The sequence below is a fragment of the Anopheles gambiae genome, chromosome 2, assembly GCF_943734735.2.
Source record: "Anopheles gambiae chromosome 2, idAnoGambNW_F1_1, whole genome shotgun sequence".
NCBI classification, from domain to species: domain Eukaryota; kingdom Metazoa; phylum Arthropoda; class Insecta; order Diptera; family Culicidae; genus Anopheles; species Anopheles gambiae.
This window is the reverse complement of record NC_064601.1, coordinates 93,249,363-93,274,335: the sequence shown is the minus strand read 5'-3', so window position 1 is coordinate 93,274,335 and position 24,973 is coordinate 93,249,363. Positions and strand designations below refer to the sequence as shown.

The 24,973-nt window shown below is 46.1% G+C and overlaps 1 protein-coding gene across 24 annotated transcripts in view; it reads right to left on the bottom strand.

Annotated features, from left to right (window-relative positions):
* The window catches only part of LOC3290080 (formin-binding protein 1-like), a 64,931-nt gene that overhangs the window by 12,260 nt on the left and 27,698 nt on the right, over positions 1-24,973 (bottom strand). For all 24 annotated transcript variants that reach the window (XM_061645444.1, XM_061645451.1, XM_061645459.1 and 21 more), the window contains one exon: positions 7,294-7,409. In XM_061645444.1, the coding sequence (XP_061501428.1) occupies positions 7,294-7,409 (116 nt within the window). The remainder of the gene's footprint in view (positions 1-7,293; positions 7,410-24,973) is intronic.

The following is a 24,973-nucleotide window of genomic DNA, read 5'->3' as shown; positions in this document are numbered from 1 at the left end:
TGAATGAATGGGGCTAGAAGAGAAGGCTGGTCTCTCTGCTCTGACCGAACGCTATCTCTTGCTGCGCTGCACCCTGGCACCCCTTTTGACTGGGTGTGGCAGCGGCGGTGGCGTTGGCTGCAATGCAATCGCGGGGATGTTACTTGTGCACTTGTGCACATGTTTGCCTGCTTCCACCAGCAAACATGCTTGAAGATACCGCATCAACACTACACCAACCACGACGACCGTCGTCGTCTTGTCTGACCTAAAAGGGCGCTGAACAGAGGAAGGTTGACAAAAGCGACGAACCCCGCAAAGAGAGAGAGCCTGGATGACTGGTGTATTATGATTATGATTTAAAACAGAATCTCAATCTCTTGCAACGACCGACCGACCGGCTATCATCATATCGCCCCGCCGTTCATGGTCGATCATTGACCGGGATCGAACGATCGCAGCGCGCCACTGAGGGAGAAGTCGCTTCGCGATATTGGTGAAAGTTTTATCTCCCACTCTCTTCATCCTCTTCTCAACCGAACCGGGCGAATCAATCTACAAGCGGGGATGAAAAATTGCACACAGACATCACATGCTGCCAATCATTAGGCGGGCGGGTGGTGCTCGGGTTTTGGAACGGATCTTCTCCTCCAAGTAACGAGAGCATTCACGCAAGGTGATCGATACGGCCCCGTAAGGCCCTATATATACACACTCACACACACGTGCGGTTTTGCAACAGATGGACGGGAACAGTGAATGAAATCGGTTTTCTACAACATTCCTTCGCACATGCGGCAGCCGCAGCAGCATAACCCAGATTTAATGCTACGGTGGAAAAAGAAGGAGGCTCGAGCACACGCAAGTAACATTAGCAACCTGCTGCTGCTGCTGCTGCTTCGTCTGGGGGTTCGTTTATCCGGCCCTCTGCTATTTGTGGATGGCGTGTTTCGGTTTGCTTCTTCGCGCGATACAGATAAAACGTCGATACGGTGAGCTGCCAGAGAGAACAATGGCAAATTGGAGTCACAACAGAAAGGCTGAGACGATCGGCGTCTTAAGCACTGGAAGATGTACAGTAATTTTGGGATTGGTAGATAAACAGAGAGAAAGAGAGGTTGATGTTTGGCCAAAAAAGTGGACAAATTTGAAATTGATATTCATCGTTCCTTGCCTAAATTTTCTATTCCATCTATCTCAGTATCGTTTAGGTTGATTTATGAACAACCCCGACCGGCGGTGTTTGTAAATAAAAGATCCATCTAATCGAACTGTGTAGCTCGATCAGGAGGAGATCGGCTATATAATCAACAAAAGCAAGTTAATAACTTCACACAAATATTTCCTTCGCTTTTCCTGCCATAATGTATGCACCTGCTGGGGTCATCCAAACCAATCGGAATCATATCCCCCCTCAATTTGATTAAAGTGACATTTTACGAGCGATCGCTTCGACTGCCATTCGTGTTATCGATTTTGAAACGTTCAAATATGAAGCGAAAATGTCCGTTAGAGGATAAGCATATTTTATGTGCCTATTCACCCGCCTGACAGTGATGCGTGAATCCAAACACACTGCCCCCTGGGACTGGACCTTCCCTCCCTTTCGGCTAAACGTAAACAACAACAACAACAACTTCGCAGCATTTGCATAGACTGGTTTTGACGGTCGGGGTAACATTGTTGTGAGCAAATATTATGAACACAATGGAGAAATGTGGTATAGAAATCGACAATACAGCTCACAGTCAGTGTGTGTATGTGTGATTTGAATTTGATATGAAAGATAAAAAGGACAGTGATGATCGTGTGAAGCTCATCTAAAGGCTCAACTGCCATGGCGAGGCAATTAGTTTGATAAATTGGAACCGAGTGAGTGATACTGACTTCGCATTCGATACGCTGGATAACTTATTCAGTAGCCGACAAGAATGTGAGCTACACACACACACGCACACACATTATGCAAAATCATCACGTACAGGGTTCGTGATTGAATTCGCACCCCAGCGCACACCATACATCCTCTCGCTCGATCGTGCATCATCATATGGTAACCAGCAACCCTTGAAGAGACCGATCAGTAATGTTCGTGTGCGTGGGGAGAAATTGGCACGAAACAGTTGCATGATTCACATTTTCAATTGAACGGATATGTTTTTTTTCTTCTTCGATTAGTTCAACGATCAATGAGTTGGCATAAAAGTATGCAATTCTGTCAAAAAGGAGAAATTCCCCAGGAGCTTGGATTTGGTTCGGATGATTCAAACTCACTGGGCAGGCCCGGTAGTGGCAACATATTTTTGGACCTGTTTATTTACATTGTAGATTTTGTTACGGGGTTTTTTTTCTAGTTCAGAAAAAGGCATCTGGGCGTGCGCTGTAAACATTCAATTAGAATGCCATTTCATAGCATAAACACACATTCGCTCACGCGCGGTGCTCAATGAACCAAAACGTTGAATGAATTAGACATCGTGTAAAGATCGTGTAATTACTGAGCTTGTTTCCCGATCGGACACAAAGTCCATTGACTTTATCGTGAGTAAAGAATCAAACACCCATCTCTAGCTGATGGAAATATGGTCAAAATCGCAGCTCCAAAACATACTGACGCATTTACGAGAGTTATTTGCACACTTCTACTATTGCCACTGTCCTTCTCTCCACCAGCTGTGGTTTCTAGAACGTTGGATTGAAGTATTTTTCCTCATCAAACATTTATCCACATCCGACACGGGATAAAGGAGGATAAATTTAGATCTCAAGTTTAGCGCGTCCACAGCGAGACCATCTGTGCCAGGTTGGTCACGGACACGCGCGTCTGTCCTCTATATAATGTATTCCACTCCCCCACCCGACCTGCTCTAGGGACGATAAATCGAACGCAAACAGAGAGAGAGAGAGCCGGGCGCGGACAAACTAAACGCCCGTTAGTAGCGACGAAGAGGCGACGACACCACACACGCGTCCAATAAAATTCGCACACTTACTTTCCCCTTTCGCGCTTCGGTGGAAACGAAAAACCTTGACTGCTTTACAAAGAAACAGTGAATCTGCTAAAACCCAAAAACAAGACCGCTTTTCCTCTCACGATCAAGGCGATGCAATTGATCGCATCGTAAACGGTGCAAATTGCACTACAAACCAAACCAAAAACATGAGAAAATGTGTGCAAATTTTGTGGCCAAACAAACACGTTCATGATTGATCGTTAGAGGAGAGCTGCTCTCGTTGGTGTGATGCACCGTTCTGCCCACAAGGACAAGTATGCTGCTTCATCCACGCACCATAAATATCTTCTCTTTTAAAAACGATCGAATCCGTTGAAAAATGCTGTACCAACTTAACGAAAGATCACGGCCAATTACACGGTGGTGGTGGTGGTGAACCTGCTGGTTGGTGGATGTATGAGCGAAACAGTTCAAAAATTGAAAAGTGTTGAAAGGTATGAGGTCAAACGTGGCGCCGCACGACACTATTGCCACACAAACACACTGCCCGTCGAACGCGGTGTGGGAATTTTTATGCAGCATTTCGACATTTCCAGTGCACGAGAGAGATCGTGGTGCCATCCAATAATTAAAACCCTTAAACGATTTTTCAAATACACACAGAAAGGTCCTCCTTCGTATTGATGAAAGATGCTCGAAAAGAAGATCCTCCACCCAAGGTTCGTGTCTGAGTGTTGCCGCCTCAGGTTTGGAACAACGAAACCCCATAACGTGCAGGCGGAATAGATCAATTTTACCCAGCGGAAGATCAATGCACGGAGAGGGAGTGGGAGGGAGAAAGGGCGGACTATGCCGACGAACGACCCCCGAGGGGTTCGGGCATTTTTGGGCGAAACTTTCGCAACCGGTTCAGCGAACTTGAAGCGAAGCGAGTGTTAGTTACCTTGGCGTACATCTTTCGGGCGGTACGGCTTAGGCTTCCTTCTCGGGAAGAGATGTTTGAGTATGTGTGTGTGTATGTGTCGGTTTTATCTCTTGGGTGCGTTCGTTGAGCGTATCCTCCCGTATGCGCGTAGGCCGCAAAGAATTGCACAGCCAGCACAAAACCCGGGAATCGAAGGCTCTTCTCTCGCGGCCGCAAAACGAACGAACGAACGTTACGTCAACGGCCGGCGAAAGACGAAACGACGAACCTTAGGAGCGCAGCCCCGTGCAAAAGACAGCTCGACCGTAAAACAGTCCGCGAACAACTTGTTGGACCGGTTTCCCGATTCGGTAACTCGTTACTACTGTCTTTGCAGCGCGGGAACAGAGGGAGGGACATTTTTATAAGATTCCACCTTTTCGCTCTCCTCGCTGGAAGGGCGGGAGGGTAAATTCGATATTTCTTTGCCCGCCCTCTTTGCCAACGGTCACCTGAAAAAGACCTGACCATAGGACGACAGCGGCGAGGAACAAGAATTTGTTGTGCACCAGCTTCAGCATCCCAGAGTCTTTCGAAAGAAGGGATCGAAATGGAGGACCCCCATACCAAAAACTGGCTGCACAGAGCGAATCAAACGCCCATCGATGAGGTCATTTTACACACGCAATGCACACGCTATATTAAGATTTCGTCCCCAAATCTAGCAGCTCTCCCGTATGTGTCACACACTGCCGTGTTACATTCTAGCGCTACTTCCGCTTCGAGTCTTTCCTAGGGGATGCGATGTGAAACGGAGGCGAGGGCAGAGTTCGAAGAAATTGAGACATTTAAAATTCGACAACATGCGTGTCTAATAGCTCCGACTCCGACTATGCCGCTAGAGGGGTCCCAATCAATGGTCCCAACAGGATTGATGTATGTCAGCTTACAGAATCTGGTCATGCAAGTAATGGGCAATTTGTGGAGACAGTGGAGATTGAAAACGGGGGGAAAATATTTGGTTCGTGCTGATTTATAATGCTCCAATTTTCGAGCACCATTTCACGCTAATAGACAGGCCACGACACTGCACAGTCCCCCATTTCTGCGGCACGTGTGTTTGTGTGTGATGGAATGAGAAAATTAATAGCTTCCTCACGCCCTGGCATAAGGCAAGCCGGCAGTATGAGCTAGAACAGCACATGGCAGCAGTGTCTGTGTTTGTGCCTAGTGGACGGCTTACAAAGACTGGTGGCTCTGGACACGGATTGAGGGGAATATCTTCACGAACTCGCGATCATGCACAACCTCCGCGTACGGTAGCTGACTTTTGGAAGTCGCAAAGCGTTAAACCTCTCCTCTGGAACGGTTGTGTGACAAACCGTTCTCGATCATTCGCAGTGTTCAGTGAGCTCTGGTTGTGTCGCACTCGTCATGAATCCATCAAGCTCAAGCGGCACAAAAATGGAATTCGTTGTCCTCTTCGTCGTCGTCACGACACAGAGTGAGAAAGGCCACGCGACGAAGAAGCGAAGGAAATTGGTCCGAAAAAACCATGACCTATGCAGATGCGTGACCTGGAGAGAGCATTGAGACGAAATCTCCGATATCCCCATACCCTGGTGAAAAGTGCTTGGTTCTCTTTTTCTGGCCTGCACACCGTCGCTCATCTGTCAGCAGCTTCCCAGTTACATCGTCTGCCTGACCCTTGGAGCATTGCCAACACATCTGGTGCAACGATCGCAGTTGTATTGGAAGAGAGGACCCAGGGTCGTCGACGTGTTGTGTTAGGGATTGGAAGAAGCAAAAAAAACCCAACAGAATTGCCATCCGCCCGTAAAGAGTTGCACAGACACACGAAAGGGATGGATAATAACACACAGAGCACGATCGCGAAGGTGTTGTACAGGCCCCGGCTTGTTTTTCGCTCGGCTCAAAAACCTTCGACTAGAACGTCTTGCCGAAGAACACGCGCAAAAGAACCAGAACCGGGCGTGAGCGTTGCGTGGAAAGAAGGAAGGGCAGGCGAGCTCACGCGTCGTTTGGTCGATTCTATTCGTGGGGTACGCGTTTGTGCGCGCGTGCGTGTCTGTGTGTACGTGTCAATGTTTATTTTTAGGTTCCTTCGGCTCAGAAGTAGTGCCGAAGTGCGCGGATCCCCAACGAAGCGTTAGCTGTTGTTGTATGTTTTTTTCTTCTGGTGTTTCGCTCAACAACCCGTTTGCCACGGAAGAAACATGGGACAATCTCACTCCACCGCCGTGAGGAAGTTATCGTAGGGTGAGTAGTAGCAGGGTAGTTTGTGTGGCAGCAATCCCACGTCCCACACGGAAGGCGTACGATCGCTACGAGATGCACACCAGAGGACGGCACGCGTGTCCCAGTGTATGTCGGAGGAGCAAGCCGCAAAGAACCTGAATCTGCTCAAAAAAGGGACAATAAAAATAAAATAAAACAAAAGCGCACACCCCACGGTACGCGGCAACCGTCAACCGCCATTCTGCATCGCATGAATGAAGGTATAAAGGGTAGAAAAGCAAAAGAAGAGAAAAAAGCCCACTTCAAGGATGATTTCTTGCACATTATTCTTCGATTGCCTTGCAGCCCGTCGTGTCGAACGGAACGGTGCGACGCGCAAACGTGCAGACTGTTTACGCACATGTTTCCATTCCGCTTCTATTTGCGTGTAATACGAGTATTGTTTACACTCAATTCCGCTCGATACACACACCACTCGGCCAATTCGAAACCGGGAAGGAAGTATGCACACCAGAACCTCACCAACCGACCGACCGACAACAGACATCAAACGGGGTGAAGGAACTGACTCCCAGAGCGCACTGAAGGTTACGTAGGCTGGTTGGTTTTGCACTTTTATGTTCCTGTGTGTTCCCGTGCGGTTACAAACACAGAAGCCTCGCGTTTTTAGTCACATCTGTAACGCATAAGTTAAGCGTTTGAGGGAAAAAAGAGACAGGAGTTAAATTTCATCCTTTCATCCAAGCGCTCAGTTGCAAAAATCTAAACGATACCTCAGAAAGAAGCTAGCAAAACCATTTAACGTATGATTTATGAGTCACCATAAATATTGAAGTTAACTGGGCGGAGCTCTTTCTTCGTTTCGGTTGCTTTTTTCTACTCTCTACGCCGTGTCGTGCCGAATAAATTGATTCCGCTTTCCCACACGTTTCTTTTTGATCAAAAATTTGAATATAAAAGCAGGCGGAACCTCCAGCCCAACAAACACCCCATTCCATTCATCCTGAAACTAATGAGATTTCAACGATCAAATCGGACAAAGCTCCCGTGGCCCTGTGCCAAACGCTTAGCCTTGCGCACGGCAAATCGTAAGTTCGATTCTCAACCGATCCTAGCAACGTAGAAGAGCCTTTATTACGCTAAATGTGAAAATAAATAAAACAGGAATATTATCACTATCAAAATAACAAGACTTACCTCAGCTTAAGTGCATATTCAACTTCGATGGCACTGCGATCACGAATGAAGCCTCCGAATCGTTCGATAAAGTCAATTCCTTTCTGCGTGTGTGTGGCGATGTTGTCAAATTGATCCTGTGCAAAAGAGAGAAGACGGAAACAAAAGTGAAAGATTAGTTGAAGAGAAAGATTACCTTTAGCCGCACAAACTTGTTCGCTTTATCAAACGCTTGAGACAACATTTCAACAAAAAGCCACCATCTGGTTCGTGTATCGCGAACCAATCCCTACTATTCCCCCGATCCTTTCGAGAGGCTTTATCTTCTGCTTGATGTATACACACAACTGTGTCCTCTTCCTCCTATCCAGCTATTGACTTGTCTGCAAACCATTGCCACCTCCACAAAATACAAATAAAACTTTATTTGCGTCTCATCAAAATCTAGGTGTGGTTCTTGCGGAAACCACACATACTTGTCGAAACGCGGCCGCCCGAAACGAAGTTGACGCAGAAATTCACTTCAATCTGACGTCATTGTTGCGATCGCGAAATGATCGGCCCCGAAAATTAACCATTTGCTGCGCTGGATGATATAGCCAGCCAGCAAACACAAAACAGGAAAGAATTCCTTCCATCCAGAGACCGGTTCAAGTGGCGCTTGATGTCCGTCTGGCGGCTGGTGTGGTAAAGATTAAAAGACCGATAAGACACTTTACAGCACAAACACTTTTGCGCTGATTTTCTCGACCAACGCAACTCATCGTATGTTGCCGGTCAACCCGACGCTTGGTCTCTTTCTTTTGAGAACGATTTATCAAACACTCTTGGGCGATCCTGCGATGCCGCCGGAGAATACCACCTCAGGGAGTTAGTTCACAGGGTTGAGGAACTATCAAGGTTAATCAAACACGGGTTGGTTTGCGTTGGATAAGGTTTTTTATTTATATTGCGACGATTATAGTATTTTTTGTTGCTGTATTTAAGTTATATATCACCCTTCCGAGAAGGTGATTTCATCGCTAAAAGGTTACGACAAGCGATTCGGCTAACCTTGTACCAAATCGATAAAAACCTATCCCTGCAGCGGGGCAACCGTTATGTTGTATTATTAAAATATATTCCCGGAACGTGTTAAGCTGTCAAAAGTGTACCTAATTTTTCACCCACAGCAATGGACAAAAAGATTACATAAAAATTACCGCACTTAAAATCAGTCGTCGTACGGGTTTTTTAGAGCGTTAGTTTTGAAGCCTGCAAACCTTTATTTACCAAACAATATGCGTTGGGGTGTAAATAAACATGCCTTCCGGACGTATAACGCGCAAACATAACACACTCAGGTAATACATGCTCTAATGGATGATAAAAAATGTCACAAGCAGTGTATACGTAAGACGCTCGCGTTCTAATGATAACATGTGTGCGAGGAGTTTGGCAAAGCAGGTTCCTGCACTCTGTTTCTCCTTTAAAGTTTTTACAACACCAACACAAATTGTTTCAAACAATGCCCCATCGCTCAACTTCAAAAATGTGTTTTACCTTTTATTTCAGCTCATCTTTTTTTGGAAGCAAGCAAGAAACTAGACCGGATCCCAAATCAACACATCAAAACGCAGAGCTCAAGAAAGGAACACAAACAAACTCCACAAAAAAACTCGTCCGTAATTAGCTCGCATTATATATTATATTCCTCCAGCTTAGTGAGCATAGTCCGAGACCGCGTCCATTGCCCGCGCGGTTTACAAAAACATATGCTTTCCAAATCTACCGCCATCTCTACACTGGCCACCCCCCTTGGTGGATGATGGAAGAGGAAGCGATCGTTTATTAATTCTATTCACTGGCCGCTTTTACGGTTCTAGTGGGGGGCATTAGCTGGAACCGGGGAGTAATAACACTGAGCGAGGCCCACACCACGTCCAGTCCAGGAATGCCCAGGAATGGGATGTCTGGGAGCGAACATGCCGGTTCATTACGCATACACACACAAAACTAACCAATCGCCGCTTTTTGATGGAACATCTGGAAGTTTGAAGAATCTTTGAAGATGCCTACGGAACCGCAACACACTGTTGCATCGGTTCTACGAAATATGGACTCCAAGTAACACAGAAGGACGTGATGATCGTTCACCATCCAAAAAAAAGCAATATATTACACGATAATGAATCTCGGCATAGTATTTTTGTGCGATTTATTTTCAAAATCACAAGGGCGTAAAACTTCACCAACTTGAAATTTGCACCCTCATTAGGTGGAAAATTGTCCATTTACATACACTCGCCGACGATAAAGCTACTAAATTCCCACAGGAAAGCATCATTATCTATTAGCCATCCAATCTATTCCTTCTAAGAAACAATACATGTCATCTTCATTTCTTAATTTAACACCAGAAGATAGATCACACCGCACACCCGGAAAGTGAGCGAGACATATCTGAGTGGACTGATTCCAAAATTTGATATTAATATCATCGTATTTTATACGTTTACTCAACACGCGTGTATCTTTCCTCGGATCATTGGAGCTTACCCCTGGAATCACGCTAGGGGAAGGTCTCAACAGTCAGGTGAGATAGACGATCTTATCTAATTAACCATCGCGTCGAACGGTGTGAGGAGCATCATCCTTCGATTACCATTTTTATCGCACCAAAGCCCGAGAGAAACCCCGGTCGGCGGCTCATCTGTACGCGGAGGCTTCCGATTTCCTTTCCATGGAACACAAAAACGCACGCGTAGAGGGCCTTCCCCTGTCACCGTAACTTCCGTGCAGCATAAGATTGAGCATAAATTTCACCTGTAAAACTGGACACTGTGTTCCCCCACCTGTGGTTCACGCTGACCTACGTGAAGGCCGACAGTCACACGGTCGGACTAGGTCGCTTCCCGGCCACTCTTCCTCGCGTTAATGGTTTTCCCCCTTCCAAAAACGGGAACCAGCGGGCGAGTGAGCGAGTGAAACGAACAAAAGGCGATGACAGAGCGAGGAAGGAGTTGGAGGTAACCCTCATGCCCGTGTGATACGATATTTAAATTTGTTAAACAAAACGTACTCTCCCAGCTCCCAAGAAAACATCCCAAAACGGACGCACGGCCGAGGGAAATACACACACACATACAGCATCTACCACCTTTCCATAACAAAAAACTGGACACCGCGCGCGTCGAGGCCACTACGAAACGTGGCGATGGTCAAAGCGTTAAACTTTTGTTTTGCGGTTGTACGCACCCGAGGAATGCGTGCGAGAGCGCATGAATGACAACTCTCTAGCGGGGCGACGAGATAGGTTAAAGGAAAGCTTGCCTAGCTAACTTACTTTCACTCGCCATCCAGGGGTGCGCGCGTCCAGGTCCACATCCAGACTGATGTCCAGAAGAATGGTTTCACATATTTGTGGTAGGAATTTTTTGCCTCGTAATGGTTTTGGCCGAGGAGTTGCATTGCGCGTGAGAAATGATTATTGCATAAAAAACAGCGTTAAGTTTGTTTGGCACTTCAGCTTCAAGTGGCACAAAAACCGGGAAGTCGGAAAACGCCACTACGACAGAGTCAATACCAGAGGGAACGCTTGACGCCTTCTTGAATATCTCGCCTAATGGTCCGTGTATGGAGACTTTTAAATGATAAGCCATTGTAATGATCATCACCAACAAAATAGCCATTACCCCGACACCAAGTGCACTTGTTCTTGGCTTCTAACGTCATGTCATTGCTCCGAAGCCAGACAAGCTTATAAATCTCCTACCCTCGATGCGATCAAACCATGTTGAGCAGACGTTAGTGCAACGATCAGAGCACAAGTAACATGTATTCCACCACTTGACAGGGTTCTTCAGTACAACTACCGGAACGGAACTGACCCTGACTGGCTTCTGTAGCGTTAAACCGCAGTATCTACCTACCGCGGCAGGGCAACATCTAACCAGTTTGGATGGAACTCGGGTAGGTTGTACTGCTATGTAAAAACTCTGAACTCTTCAGAGCATCGTCTCTGCAGACGTTCTGTGGCAAAACTACTGCCTACATTGTGATGCACTTTTGCCAACGACAACACGCCGTTCGGCCATTATGGGTGCTTTAAAATATGTGTCCGGATTTAAAAATATCCCATTCGTTCGTTGGTACCATCATTCTATGCTTGGATTGCAGATTGCTGCCGGCTAGTTACTGAAATTGCGTTCCACCGGGATATCTGGTTTCCCCTTCGGAATGTATGGGTTCACTTCCGTGAGACTCGTTCTAATAAATTCCCCCACGCACGCGACTCACGGTTCTGGATACCTCCGTGGAAGATGCCTCAAGCGACACATGCATATAGCAAGTGCACGGCGCATCAACGACTTGCAGGCCTCCCTGCGGATGAAACTACGAAACCCGAAAAACTTGTTCCACACCATGCCGGAAGATTGATATGCCCTCTAGGGTAGGGAGGGTTCTGTCCTGCATCCGTGGAACTAGTTTCTACCATGCAGCGGGGACGGAGAGGATTTGGCAGGTTGTTCATCGTTTTCCTCGACACCGGTCATAGTTACGAGCGATGTCTACTGCATCGCGCATAGCTTAAATCGTTCAGTGTCAAGTACAGTTTCGGCGTAGGACCTGTTTGGGCGGTAGAGAAGCCGTGCGTGCGGGCGGCACAAACGTGTTCGTTTATCGAGCACGGTTGCATAAGTTTAAACGCAACGGAACTTCCCACCGTGTTTTTTTTCTCTTGAACTGTTTCTGTAGCTGACGTTATTCTTGCTGCCCTCGGTATCGGTTAAAACCGTTTTGTCACGATCTGAACTTAAAACAAGCATTTACTGTTCTTGCCACAGTTCTCAAGCACTTGCGGTCACGCACTCAAGTGATGTGTTTTCGCCACGCTCAGTGTGCTTGTTGTGGCAGAGATTTGTATCGTTTTGGTGGTTGGAATTTCCAAAGATTGCGTATGACGTTCAAACTCAATTACGAAGTTCATGACTTCTGTTAACTCTACGGTAAATGTTATGAGAAACGTTGAGCCTTGAAGTCCATTGGAGATGAAGAAACATATCAACAGGGTCGTTCTATATCTTTAGCAATTCCAATAACTTAAATGCTAAACATATGCACAAGTGTGCACAAAAATGAACACTGAAGTAATAAAACTACACTCTATCCATTTCTCACACTTACTTCTAATAAAACTACTCTTTCCACATCGCTCGTTTAATGACTTGCGAAGAAACATTGCACCAGCGGAGAGAAGCTAGTGTCGCCAGTCATCGCACGGAACACCTCCTGGGTGTTTCTCCCGCAGTATCTCTGACACACCGGCCAGCGGACATGTCAACGCAAGTCATTCGCAGGAAGTTGCACCGAGTTTAACGATGAACGGAATGAAAAGATACGCTAATGCAGGATGAAGCTGCGTGTGTCTTCAACTTCCTATTCCCATTTGCGTTGGGTTTAGCTTTCTCCACAATGGACAAGAAAAAAAGATAGGAAAGCTAGTTAAATTAAGACATCTGCCAACATCGCACATGTGTTGAAAGATCACACAACAGTAAAGGTGCACAATTCCAAGATCTTTCCACTAACAAAGCTAGTGGCGTTAGAAATGACGCTGCGTGAGTTACGGACGTCGCTGCGCTACATTCAATGGGTTAAGAACACTTCGAAACGCAGGAGGAGAAGATTCGTGAAAGAGATTGATTAGCAATAAAGCTGTGTTGGTTGGAAATGGACCCGGGGAGGGATTGAGGTGTTGGTGGAAAACAAAAAATCAGAAACCCCTCTATCGATTGAGCGTCATTGAGGACCCTCTATGACGACGACCCCGTTAACTATTATGCTCGATCTTTCCACTGCCTTCTAGCCCTGATCGGGCGCCGAAGGGCACACCACCGAGAGAGCTTGCACACGCCCTGATGGATGGTGATGGTCAATCGGAATCGCGTTTTCTGTTCAAACGTTAGAAACATGCACTCGGCAATAGAGGCACGTTCCCCTCGGGAGGAAGGCCGCCTCTTCAACCGACCCGTCAGTAACGGGATCGGAACGCCTCTGATGCGGGATCTGAGCAATCTATTTTATTACAACGATGATGACCACACCGTACGCGCGCCCTATGGTCCTTTCTTCACCCAAACCAACAACTCGCCAATGGCAAAACGAAGGTGGGGATAGAGTTATTTGATTGATGAGATTGTTTGCGGGTGATTTTTTTGTGTCTGTTCCTCTGCTGCACACCAGAAAGGAATGTTCCGAAGTAACACCGTAATTAGTATTTTATGAGGCGTGTATGTGAGCTTTCGGCACCTGCACGTAAGCATTTACAACTACGTACAGTAATTAGCTAAAAAAGCGAAAATATTTTACTGCAAAAAATGCACTAAAATTGTACTCATTATGACGTATTACACCTTTGCCTGCTGTACAAAAATCAATCATGAGTAATACCCTGTTCCCTGTGCGCTATAATGAGTCAGACATTTCGAGACTCTTCAAACTCAAGGAGGTGATGGTGTATGGCGCCTCAAAGGTGTTAAAATTGAATGAAACAAACGAAACGCCACCATCTCCACTCAGAAAGCTGTTGATGGCAAAAAAAACGAATCGCTACCGAAAATAAAACTCCTCTAAACTATCAAACGTAAGTCGAAAAACGCCGAACCGTTCGCGCGCAAATATAGTCGTCCGCGTACACAGGTGGTGATTTTAACGCGTAAACCTTGGCACACAACCCCTCTTTCGTACGCACTGGAGACACCTAACGAGATAGAGGCGCGTGCGCGTGTACGTTAAACACACTACCGTTGTCTTCTGTCAGGGGATTGTCTTAATTGAAAATTCCAATGTCAATGTTAAGTGCGTGTGAGTGTGTGTCATTGTTAGGTGTCCACAGATATACTACAGGCACCACACTCAAACCTGTCGCCTCTAATTGCGACCCGAATGACGCCACTGTGGTGATGGATTCGATGGAGGTTCCCACCACTACCACACCAACTTCCATATCAGATCTTTCGCAGGGTTATTTGCATGTATTGATAGTTTTACGTTTTCGGAGGATCTGACACAGGGTTGAAGTATGCAGGCTCCAAGAATGTGTCATACAGAGTACGATGTTTTTTTTTTGTTGGGGGAATACGTCCCAGTGGACAGTATAGAGTCAATGGTGCTTAAACAATATTGGAGACTAACTGTGAAGGTGTTGTAACGAACTCGGAAGCAAAATAATCATTTGCATAACCGGTGGGAGGTTCAAATTCCAATCTGAAAATACTGAAACGCCACACATCGAACTGATCATAACAAATGAATGATAGATTTTTCTGATCCGATACCATAGATTTGGATCTATTTTATATCTGATGTTGCTGATGATTCACATGTTTTTGGAGTAAAGGAATATCTGAGATACTCAACCAAACTCGCTTGATATCCTTCTAGTCCTCTACTTGGAAACTGTGACAAGGTTGTACACCCTCCTGTATATGTCCATTCTCTAGTGGACAGGTGGTGTTACGTAGCACACGTTGCTATTGCTACAACATATAAAATAAACACCCATTTGACCCTCACCGCGATCAAACCGTTTAAGATTGATCCGCGGTGTACGTCCTAACCTACAATCAACTAACACTAACACACCAACACACAAGAAGGCTCCATAAAAATATTGATGAATCACACGTTTACGACGAAAACACGAAAACAAGAGGAGATTGGTTTTGATTTTTGTTTCTTGGTCCACCACTCCAAGCAAAACAACTTATCTCACACATAGGCCAACGAAACGTAGCTGCAGAAGTTGAACGGCCTGTGCATTGGAGTATTGCTTTTCAGTGGTAGAGACACTGTCTCTCCCCCTGAAGCACTACTCGACGTAACTCAGTTGCAGCACACCCCACTAGACCACCGTTTTCGCGTGAAGTCACCAGCACGACGACGACTCCCAGGCATGTCGAGGCACACCGGCGGCAGCGGTAGCGCCAACATAGTACACAGTTGCAATAAGTTTGAGCAATCGTTTGCCGAGGCTCCTTCATCCGTATCGTCGCAACTGCAGCTGTGGCAAAAGCAGATTGGCCGGCGATCAGTGTTAAAGCCAACTCCCTAAAGCGGGGAGATCCTATGACAAATTCTTTTCAGGTTTGCCCTGTCCCCCCTTGTGAAGGCTTATGCAAAACAAAGTCGTTTTTGGGTCGGGGAAGGGTATTTTGCGCAAGCGCCTATATCAAGATTGTGGCACGGATTTGCGCGCGAAGCACAGCAGCATAACGGGTTGGGGCATAACACACCCGGCAGATCCGGTCGTTGATCGTTTTCGCAAACAATTTCGCCCATGCTACCAAAAGGAAGTCTATAAACCTTAAGATTAACTTTCAATTTGCCATTTGCACAACGGAGACAGAGCGTCGTAGATGTGTAATATCTCTTACGGTAACCGGAAATTACCAAAACCCTGGACGTATGACATCATTAATAGGGGGGCAAAAAATTAACATGTCACACATAGACTGACACACCCCTTGAAATTACAAGCTGATCCGAATTAACACATTTATTACACCGATGCTGCTGCCCGGTGGAAACTCCCACGCAAAGTTCATCTGGATGTCATCCCTTGCCGACCGTTTAACCATAATCGAATCAACCTTAAATCGCTTCGTCTAACCCCAAACTGCGGACCAACTCCCGTCACAGTGGCACGGGGAATTAAATGTCCGGGCACGCGACATGATCTCGCCGATCGTTTACAACACCGAGAGAGACATGGGGAGCATGCCATAAATTAAGCGACGACCCCTCATCCTTTGCAGAGAATGTGTGTAGTTTACGGTGGGGACGACACTTTCAAACGGTTTTCGGGTACGTCTTGCACTTCCGACTTTGGGTGCCACACCACCATCGGCCAAACGCGCCAAGCGGGCCCCTTAAAACGCAACCCGTGTTGTAATGCGCCATCATTATCAATTTACCGACGACGGATTAGCACATCGCACCCTTTTCGTTACAAATTGTGCGTGTTATGGGAGGCAGAAGGGCGGTGTGCAACAACAACAACAGCGCAGTAACACAAGCGGATGGGAATTTCATGTTGGTCAGTGATGCACAATATTGCTCCTCTGTCGGTGGCCAAGCGTGTGGGAGCTGTATGTGGTACCGATTGCATCACACACACACAATACCCACCCCAAGGGGTAAGGGCAGCCTACGTGTGTATGTGTCGTACAACACTTGCCCCTTTCTTGCAAGGGTGGATCGAGGTATCATGCGCTCGTATTGGTGACTTACTTTCGTTTGGTTTTAATTAATGATTTTATGTTATGAGGAAGACCAAAAATTGGGTCGTTGCAGCTTTGCCCAGACCCAGGGCAGCAGCACCCAGATACAAGTGTGTGTGTGTTTGAGTGTGAACAAGGGTATCTGTGTGGTCATGTACACGACCGAGCGGATTGAACTGTTTTCAATTACGAGTTTCAGTTACGCAGGCGTGATTGTGTAAGAAAGCAGTACTCGCCGAGAGAAGTACACACTGCTGATGGTCATCTGCGTGAGATCTTGAATCGTGAACTGTAGCAGCTGCCGAGATGAAGGTCGAAAAGAGACTCAAGTGTATGTGTGTGGGACACAATTACGTTCTTTCAACAGCTCGGACAGACATTAAACTACAATTCCCATGTATGGTGGTTTCAAGTAGTCAGTTTCGCTCACTGCTTTCTAAACAACAGTATCAAAGATCTTGAAGGAGGCAAAGAAATCTTTACTACAAACATCCCCTCGCTCTCTGATATGAAGCTATTGTGTAACAGACACATATTGCCATGTAGCGCACCGTGCGTAATACTTCTGGGTTATTTTTTTTTTTGTCCGTACACATTGCAGGCTCTGTTTCGAATCACTTTTGACAGTGCCCCCGAGGGCAATGCGCCAATATATACCTGCATCTTTTATGAGGACCGAAGGTGCATTTGAAAAACGTAAACCGAACGATAGAGCAAACCCGGTAGGTTAGTCCCTCGATAGGGGAAATGCACAAACACACACACACAGCTATGGGTAGGAAACATAGGAAATTTCATTCGCAAATGGTGTCCTGTTCGGCCGAGTCCACCCCGCATCGAGGTGATTCGATAGAAATTCTCAATTTGGTCGCCCATGTGAGGGTGGAATATCGAGCGTCACGGGGAACGCCGTGTGGTCCGGCAGTCGGACCTGGGGAAACAAACAAACCGGGAGGGCGATGGATTTGAACGGAATTAAATTATGAACCTACGTACACTAGGGTTTGTGAAAAGGGGTTCCCCGCTTGTGTACTTGTCTGGGGAATGCTGCCGTTGCTGCTGCTGCTTTATGCTGTCTGGGAAAAACGGCTACATCGGTTTTGGTGTGTCGCATAGGCAATGACGAGAGCGTTGGATTTACTACCGGGTGCGGGTTTTGCGTGTGCTCGTACGGTCGTAATCCTGTGGGATTGACCGCGCACAACACCGAGGCGAGCCAATAGGTGCGTTTTAATGCCAGGTGACAATCATGGTTTCGCGCCCACCGTATGTCACACCAGAGGAGAGTAAGTCGTTGTTCAACACTGCATTGGAGACAATGATGGCTGGCTCCGATAGATATTTCTACCATGCACACGTGCATGACGGATTTTTAATTATGAGGGTATGTGTATATAGCATGAGTCAGGAAGGGATGTCGTACAGCTCCAAATAAAAGATTAATTTTACTGCATTCGCACTGAGCGATCACATGGTGCCGTGCATAGCGCTCGGCTTAAGACATGACAGGTTGTGAGTTCTAATCGCACCAAAACCCCCGTACTTTAAATTAGATAATTACATTTAATTTACTACACTGCATTTATTGTTCTATGGCTAAACCAAGAACACTTCAATTTGACATCCCATGAATATTACTAAAAAGTGTTTAAAAGGCAATGTGTAGACAGTCTTTGGGTGTAAACCGCTTATAAATATAAGGGAGAAGATGAAGTATTTACAAAAAAAGGGTTGATGAAGGGGTTTGATTTGATTTTCGACGTTTGTTTTGTCATCCCACATTCATCCCAGAATGCAAGCACTCTTGCCCATATAGCCGGCAGGGGATACAGTGTGACGGAGTGTGTAAATATTTCCATGCTCATTAAAACGAAATCAGAAAAGGGTGTAATCCGGCAGAGCAATCTCCTATCAAGTGGTACAGTTGTCGGATGCTGCAACGAGTAACGCAAATTGTACTTCAAATGCATTTGTCAATGATGCTATTAACAAAGTCATTAGCATTCAAGCATTATGTTATGCCATGCATAATCAGAGATGCCAGATAATGAAGGGGACGGATCATGATTTGTATAAATATATCCATATTGTACATATTTGATATTGAAGGGCATCAGATAGGGTACTTGGCAAAAAAATAAATATTTTGAAGGCACTCCTATTTGGAATAATAATGTTTATAAACCAATTCAAGAAATGGTGAACGAATTGACGAATAAAACTACAACAACATAAATGCATAAACTATATTCCAATAAACTGCGATAACGATCCCCGAAAGTAATAACTAAACAGAATGACAAAACCTTCATTTCCTGTCTTCGTTATGTACACACCATAAAACATTCATTTTTTCATTTTCATAAATCTTCCACACCGGTGACCCCTCCTCGTAACAGTGTCTGTTTTCCAAAGAAAACTGAAACTATATTCACTAGTGCAGTCAAACAACACCCTCGAAGAACCCGCGTGTCCCAAAAACAAACACACCACCATCAACAACATGTACAAGTTCAAGGATAGTAAGGGGGAGATTCATATTGAAAAGCGAAAACTAAACTTTTCTGCATGCGTACGCTCAATAGCACGGCATAACACGGACACAACATAGAGCAATAAAATTGGGTTCGCTTTAAATAAGGGAAAACCGGAGCATTTCCCTTCAGTGAAAGTATCGATCAGAATTGGGAAAGGTGGCTCGCAGCAGAGCAGGGCTGAAGGTGAAGCAGCTCATCGAAAGCTGATTATGGATCGAAGGACGAAAAAGGGAGTTCAGAAGCCTGCGGGACTTTTTTTCGCAATCGTTACGATTGCGGAGGTGTGTAGCAGAACCTACTGACTCCCGCATAGCGCACACAAGTAAACATTTTTTCCTTCTACCATCCTACAACGCAACCACTCAACCGAATGCCCGATGAGTCATCATGCCACGGTCGTTATTTGCCGCCGGGGCCCGAAGCTTCTACCGGAAGATGTGTGTACGCGCGCGTGTTCCACCAAACTCTAGGGGGTAGAGAGTATATGATGATTGGCCGAGGCCTGCATCCTTGGCCAAGTTTGCGGAAGTGTTTGTGAGCAGCGCGCACTGGATGAGGCACGACCCCGTCGTCGTCTGTGCTGCACGACATGCGCACTTGCGCGCGTTCCCAAACACCCGGAAGCGAGCTGGAAATTGTATCATACACGGAGCAGCGGCACCGTACACCGGTAGAGAGTAAGTAAAGGAGAGCTTGTTAAAACGGCTTCTTCAACAAACGTAACCTACGGCCTGGATGGTAGAGAGGGTGGTGACAGAGAGATGCTGTATCATCACACTCACGGGAGGAAAAGGTGGTAAGCCATGCTGAACTGGAAGCACTACCATGAGTCATCTCCCTTGATGTAATGTTGGTTAGAAACAAATCCACAGCAGCAATTCGTTGGACACGAAATTTGCTCAACACCTTTGCAGTGGCATTTTATAAGGATCACTCTCTGTTTTCTGTTGTCCAACTTTGTAGAGCCACTTCCTGACTCATCACAATTTCTATTTTATAGCTACTCGTAGGATTTAAAAAAAACAGTATCTTTCATCGCCGATTACTCACTGCAAAACGTGACGCGCATTATCAGGCCCGAATGCAACAGGAAGAGGACATCGGACGGTTGTGTTCTTTTTCCAGAACCTTTGGAAGATTGTGCTAACCACCGTACCATCGAGACAAACCAATTTGTTTGTAAGTGACGTTACGAAGAAGTGTATATTAAGCGGTCGGCGGGGGTCGTTGTCGTCGTTGTCGTCGTTGTCTTTGCAATGCAACTGATAAGCAAATGTGCCAACCATTGCAAAGACTCTTAACGATTCTTTAAGTGGCTAGAAGCGATTATGACGGTGAACGATGATGGCTTATCAACGGGACAACTCCCGGTCGCAGTGGTTCTAGTCATCGTTAAACCATGCTCAGTACTTTGGTAATCAAAGCGTATCAGCTAACGACGAGATGACATGCGACAGTGCTTTCGTAGTTCTCTTGTTTTGCTACCGGTTTCCTGTTTTTTTACTAGAGATGTCAGAACTCTTCGGTCCTCGACACGAGGCTACAAAAATATTCGGACGATGTAGATGTTTCTACAAGGTTCAAGCCATCTCCAATGCTCCAAATAGAACAAGTAACAAAAATAAACCTCCTTTTTGCTCCTTTAATAAAGCCAGCAATCGTTCGATGACGATTGATCTGGATTTTTGTGAAGCTCAGCCGCCTGGGCGTCGCTACTCTTTGATGTTGCATGTTTTGCAATTCGTGTATACTATATACTACTGCCCAATATACCCGCATACAACGGCCAGTAATTCGACATGGATGTAAGTTTTGAGCGCTGGCTGTGTAACTTGGACTTGGACCTTAAATTCCAGCGGCCAAAACCGTGCTAAAAGGCACCGACCTCCTTGAACTGGGGGAAGCACGCCCAGACCGAGGAGCTTATGAAACGGATCTGTGTGGACTATTACTTCACCTGGGTTGGGGGATTTTAAAGCTCTCCGTAGGGTTTTCGGGCCACTTAAAACAATACGGCGTAGAGAAATGGTTTAACAAGCGTTTCGATTATCTTTGACCAAATCGGGCTCTCGAGGCTCTTGTGTGAGCAGCTGCCGCCGCCGCAAAGAAAGCGTGGCTAGGCCCTGCACGTTCACATAAATGCACACAGCGCCGTTCAAGCGGCGAATCATAAAATGTGCAAACACACACACATACACATCGATACACAGAGTTACTCGAAAGACACCGGCATATCCCGGCTGGAAAGGGTAGGGGTTTGCATTTGGGCGAGAGCACCAATGAACGGTAAAAACGTGTTATATTCGAAGCATAACATTCCACACCAACTGAGAAAAGGCCGGTCGGAGCTCGATTCGCTAGGGAAAATGTGTGGAAAAAGGCGGCAGCCAGAGCCAGAGATGTTTCGGTGCCTCTTCTTGCAGAGTACAGGAAAGACTAAACTTAGGATGAACGTTTTTTTGTTATTGTCGAAATTCCCTTTTTTCAATCACTAAACTTTAAATTGAAAACGGTTCTAAGCAAGCAACGGGAAGGAAGCATCGTGTGTAGGTCGTTTCTTTTAAGATTTTACGCTTTTTGTGCTGATCGTGCGATATTCCAAGGCTTGTCCGCTTTTATCTCTCCCTCTGGTACATTAAAATAGCTTGACCGAGCGTAAAACACCTGACGGGCATGATGATTGAGCTTCATCAAAAGGAAGCCGAAAGAGATTATAATCGCGCACTATCTGTACGTGAGGGATAGAGAGAGAGAGGTAGAGAAGGAGCGCGCGGTTTGATAGTAACCTGAAATAGGTAAGCTTCAATGGACAAACAAAAGCGCTACGATGGCCACATACCAACCATCTTGTGTAAGAGGAGATTTTTTCATCTCTTCTCTCTACCCGCTGTAACAGCATCCGACGGCGAATGCGCGTATCTAGCTGTCATTCTTTGCTTTATTAACGGCGACCTTTTTTTTTTCTCCACCATCTTGCAATTCCCATCACACACTTCACGCCGGACCGTACACGTCCCTTCGAGCATTTTGCCTACACAGTACAAACACACTAAACGTCAGTTTAGAACTCGTTAAATGGAACTCAAGCCGCTGCCGGCTGAACTGACCATTTCTGCTACCTCCTTCTGCTTCTCGCCAGTGTCATTCAGAAACGCAACGTGCGCGCGGCTCCTCGTCCGTTGCACATATGAATCTTCACGCAGAAGAGATGACGCTGGGCGTACGCTGCCTAGTCCCGCTAGGAATCCGGTTCGGCAGAGCAACACAGATAACGGAAACGGTAAACGAACTTAATCGAATAAAACACACACACACACAAATACTTGCAAACGTAACCGTGTGCGTCGTGTGCGTGCTTCTAACGGGTAGCATGAGCGAAGGTCTTTGCCAATTTGATCATTGCATGCGATCAGTCCGTTGTAGCTGTATAACACACCGTTGGCCCGTGCAACCGTTCAATGAACTTCGGTGGTACATTTTCTAACCACAAACGCAACGCGTAAACCACCCCAAAAGCTTGGCCATGTTTTGGGGAGCAGGGGAGCAAGAAGCAAGAGAAAACAAAAAGTTTGCGTAAGTTGATCATCTGCTTCACCGCAGGAAACTACTATCTAGATGAAAACACCGTCAACCAGGGGGAGATGATAGTTGATTGGGTTGATCATGGCGAACGCGCTCGTTTCTCTCTTTCCTTCTTCGTCGTTCGCAGCAATCGCTAAAGGATGCAAACCCTGGGAAATGTGAATTCAAACAATCCCATACGGTATACCACCACCAGCAATCTGCGTCGTCGCCGTCGTCGTCGTCTGTTGCAATTGCAAACCACAACCACAACGAAGACACAATCGCATGCCTGAAGGAAGACACACCACCGTTGAAGCGATGAGGGTTACGAAATCCTATCGGACAGGGCCTTGGCCGCCCTGAGACACTGTGAGACTGGATGTCTCGCACGAGGGCAGGGAGGATGGCACACCTCACACTGTCTGAATTGTGGCTAGTTTATGATTAGTAAGTAAATTTGGAATTGCTATGCTGACAATGGGGGAGACGAAAATCATTACCATGGATTTTGGATACAAGGAAGAGGAGTTCTAACTGCACTGTGAAGATCTTCGGCAAGGGTAGATTAGTGTTTGTCAGAGCAGAATTGAGAGGCTAACAATGACAAACACGCAATATACGACAGCGTGAAATTCGGTTGCGAAGTTATTAATCAATCATTTGACAATTAAAGTGACGGTACGGTCCGGGTCCAGCCTAGATTAGAACACGCGTCCTTTGGTGTACAAGGCAGAGCGGTTAGCAGTGCACCACAGAGTAGGTCTGTTGAAGCACCTGTTAGATGTGAATAAGGTTAAGAATAGCTAAAATGAAAGAAACACTTTGAAATGAGTGTTAGTTCTAATTGTGTGAAATTCATGTTGGAGTTGATGACTTCAATCTCTTAATGTAGACATCTCTTTTCCTAAAAAGCTTAAATCATCAGCGATATTTATCGATTGAAAGGAAAACACTTTCAAATGACAAACAAGCTAATCTTTCTCGTCTTAAATCGACCATAATCGTTTCTTTGCCACGGTCAGCACCATATTCGTTCAAAGCGTATATTAGCGATTGAATTCCATCTTCCACTTTACTCTCCCGCACTTACGCATTACACCATAGCTGCTTCAATCCACAAAACATCAGCCTGCGTTAAGTGTTCGCGCACGAACAAAAACCCTCCCGAAACAAACAAACCTCCTCGCCGACGCAGCCAAAGAAAAGCAATAGAGACTGCTTTGGAAATTGTCCATTTCCATTTCTATTCTGGGGGAGAAATGTTCAAACAAACATACACGAAGCGTTCAAGTGCGCTCGCGTAAGGTAACCACCACCATTCTTGGATGGCAATTTCTCACCATTACGCGGGCGAAAGTTGGTGAGACTTTCGGTAAGGCAGCTGGAACTGCTTGGCCAGGAAATGAACCAGATCACTACCGCCCACCCAGCGATGCTGCTGCAGCTCATTCCAATTCCAACACAACCGCAGTCGAACAACAGAAGTAATGGAATGACGCGGCTGATGCTCATTGCGCCCCCAGGGGTAGTACTATCGGTCCAAAAATATGCATGAAAAGGAAAACCTACATTTAATTATGATCATTTTGCCGGCATTCACCCCTCACCGACTTCAACGAGAGAGCGAGAGTACGTTGACTTTGGGGAAGTTTGGAAAAATTGTGATGCACTTTTCTTCGGCTCATTGTTCCGCGCGCCAAGAACGTCACTATGCATCCCCGGTCAATGGGAGGGAGGATAGAGCCCGCGTCGTTACCCACTACTAACAAGCAGCTGTGGGAAACATACTAATGATCTTGGGGAAGGTGCGACGGAAAAAATGGGTGATGAAATATGTTGAAACCCCTGAAGCAAACAACCCGCGTTTGAAGAAAAGCGATAAATTAGCTCGCCAACAATGTTGCCGACTGCGGAGAGCATAGTTTCGAGGAGGAAAGTACGACGTGAGCGTGTGTCGCGCAGTGGTTTTGCAAACTATCGACCCCAAATCGGCATCACAGCATCACAGGTCGGCCTCACAAAAGCCAAATGCTGCGGAAAGTAGCTCTATCGATAATTAGTATAATTTGTTGTGCGGAATTGTTGCACCAGCCGTTACTGCTATAAAACGAAACAAAAAGAAGGCACACACTTTCATCTTCGGGAGACCTTGCCGACAGTAACAAACCGGGAAATCGGGCGAGTTTGTCTTTAATCGTACCGAAAACGAAATGGTAAGACTATCGCCAGAGATTAGAGATAAATCGACACTTGGCTTCAAACTATCACCCCGCTTTTTCCATCTCGTTTAGAAAGAAAAGCCATCTCCCAAGCGCTTATGCCACCTGCCATAACTCA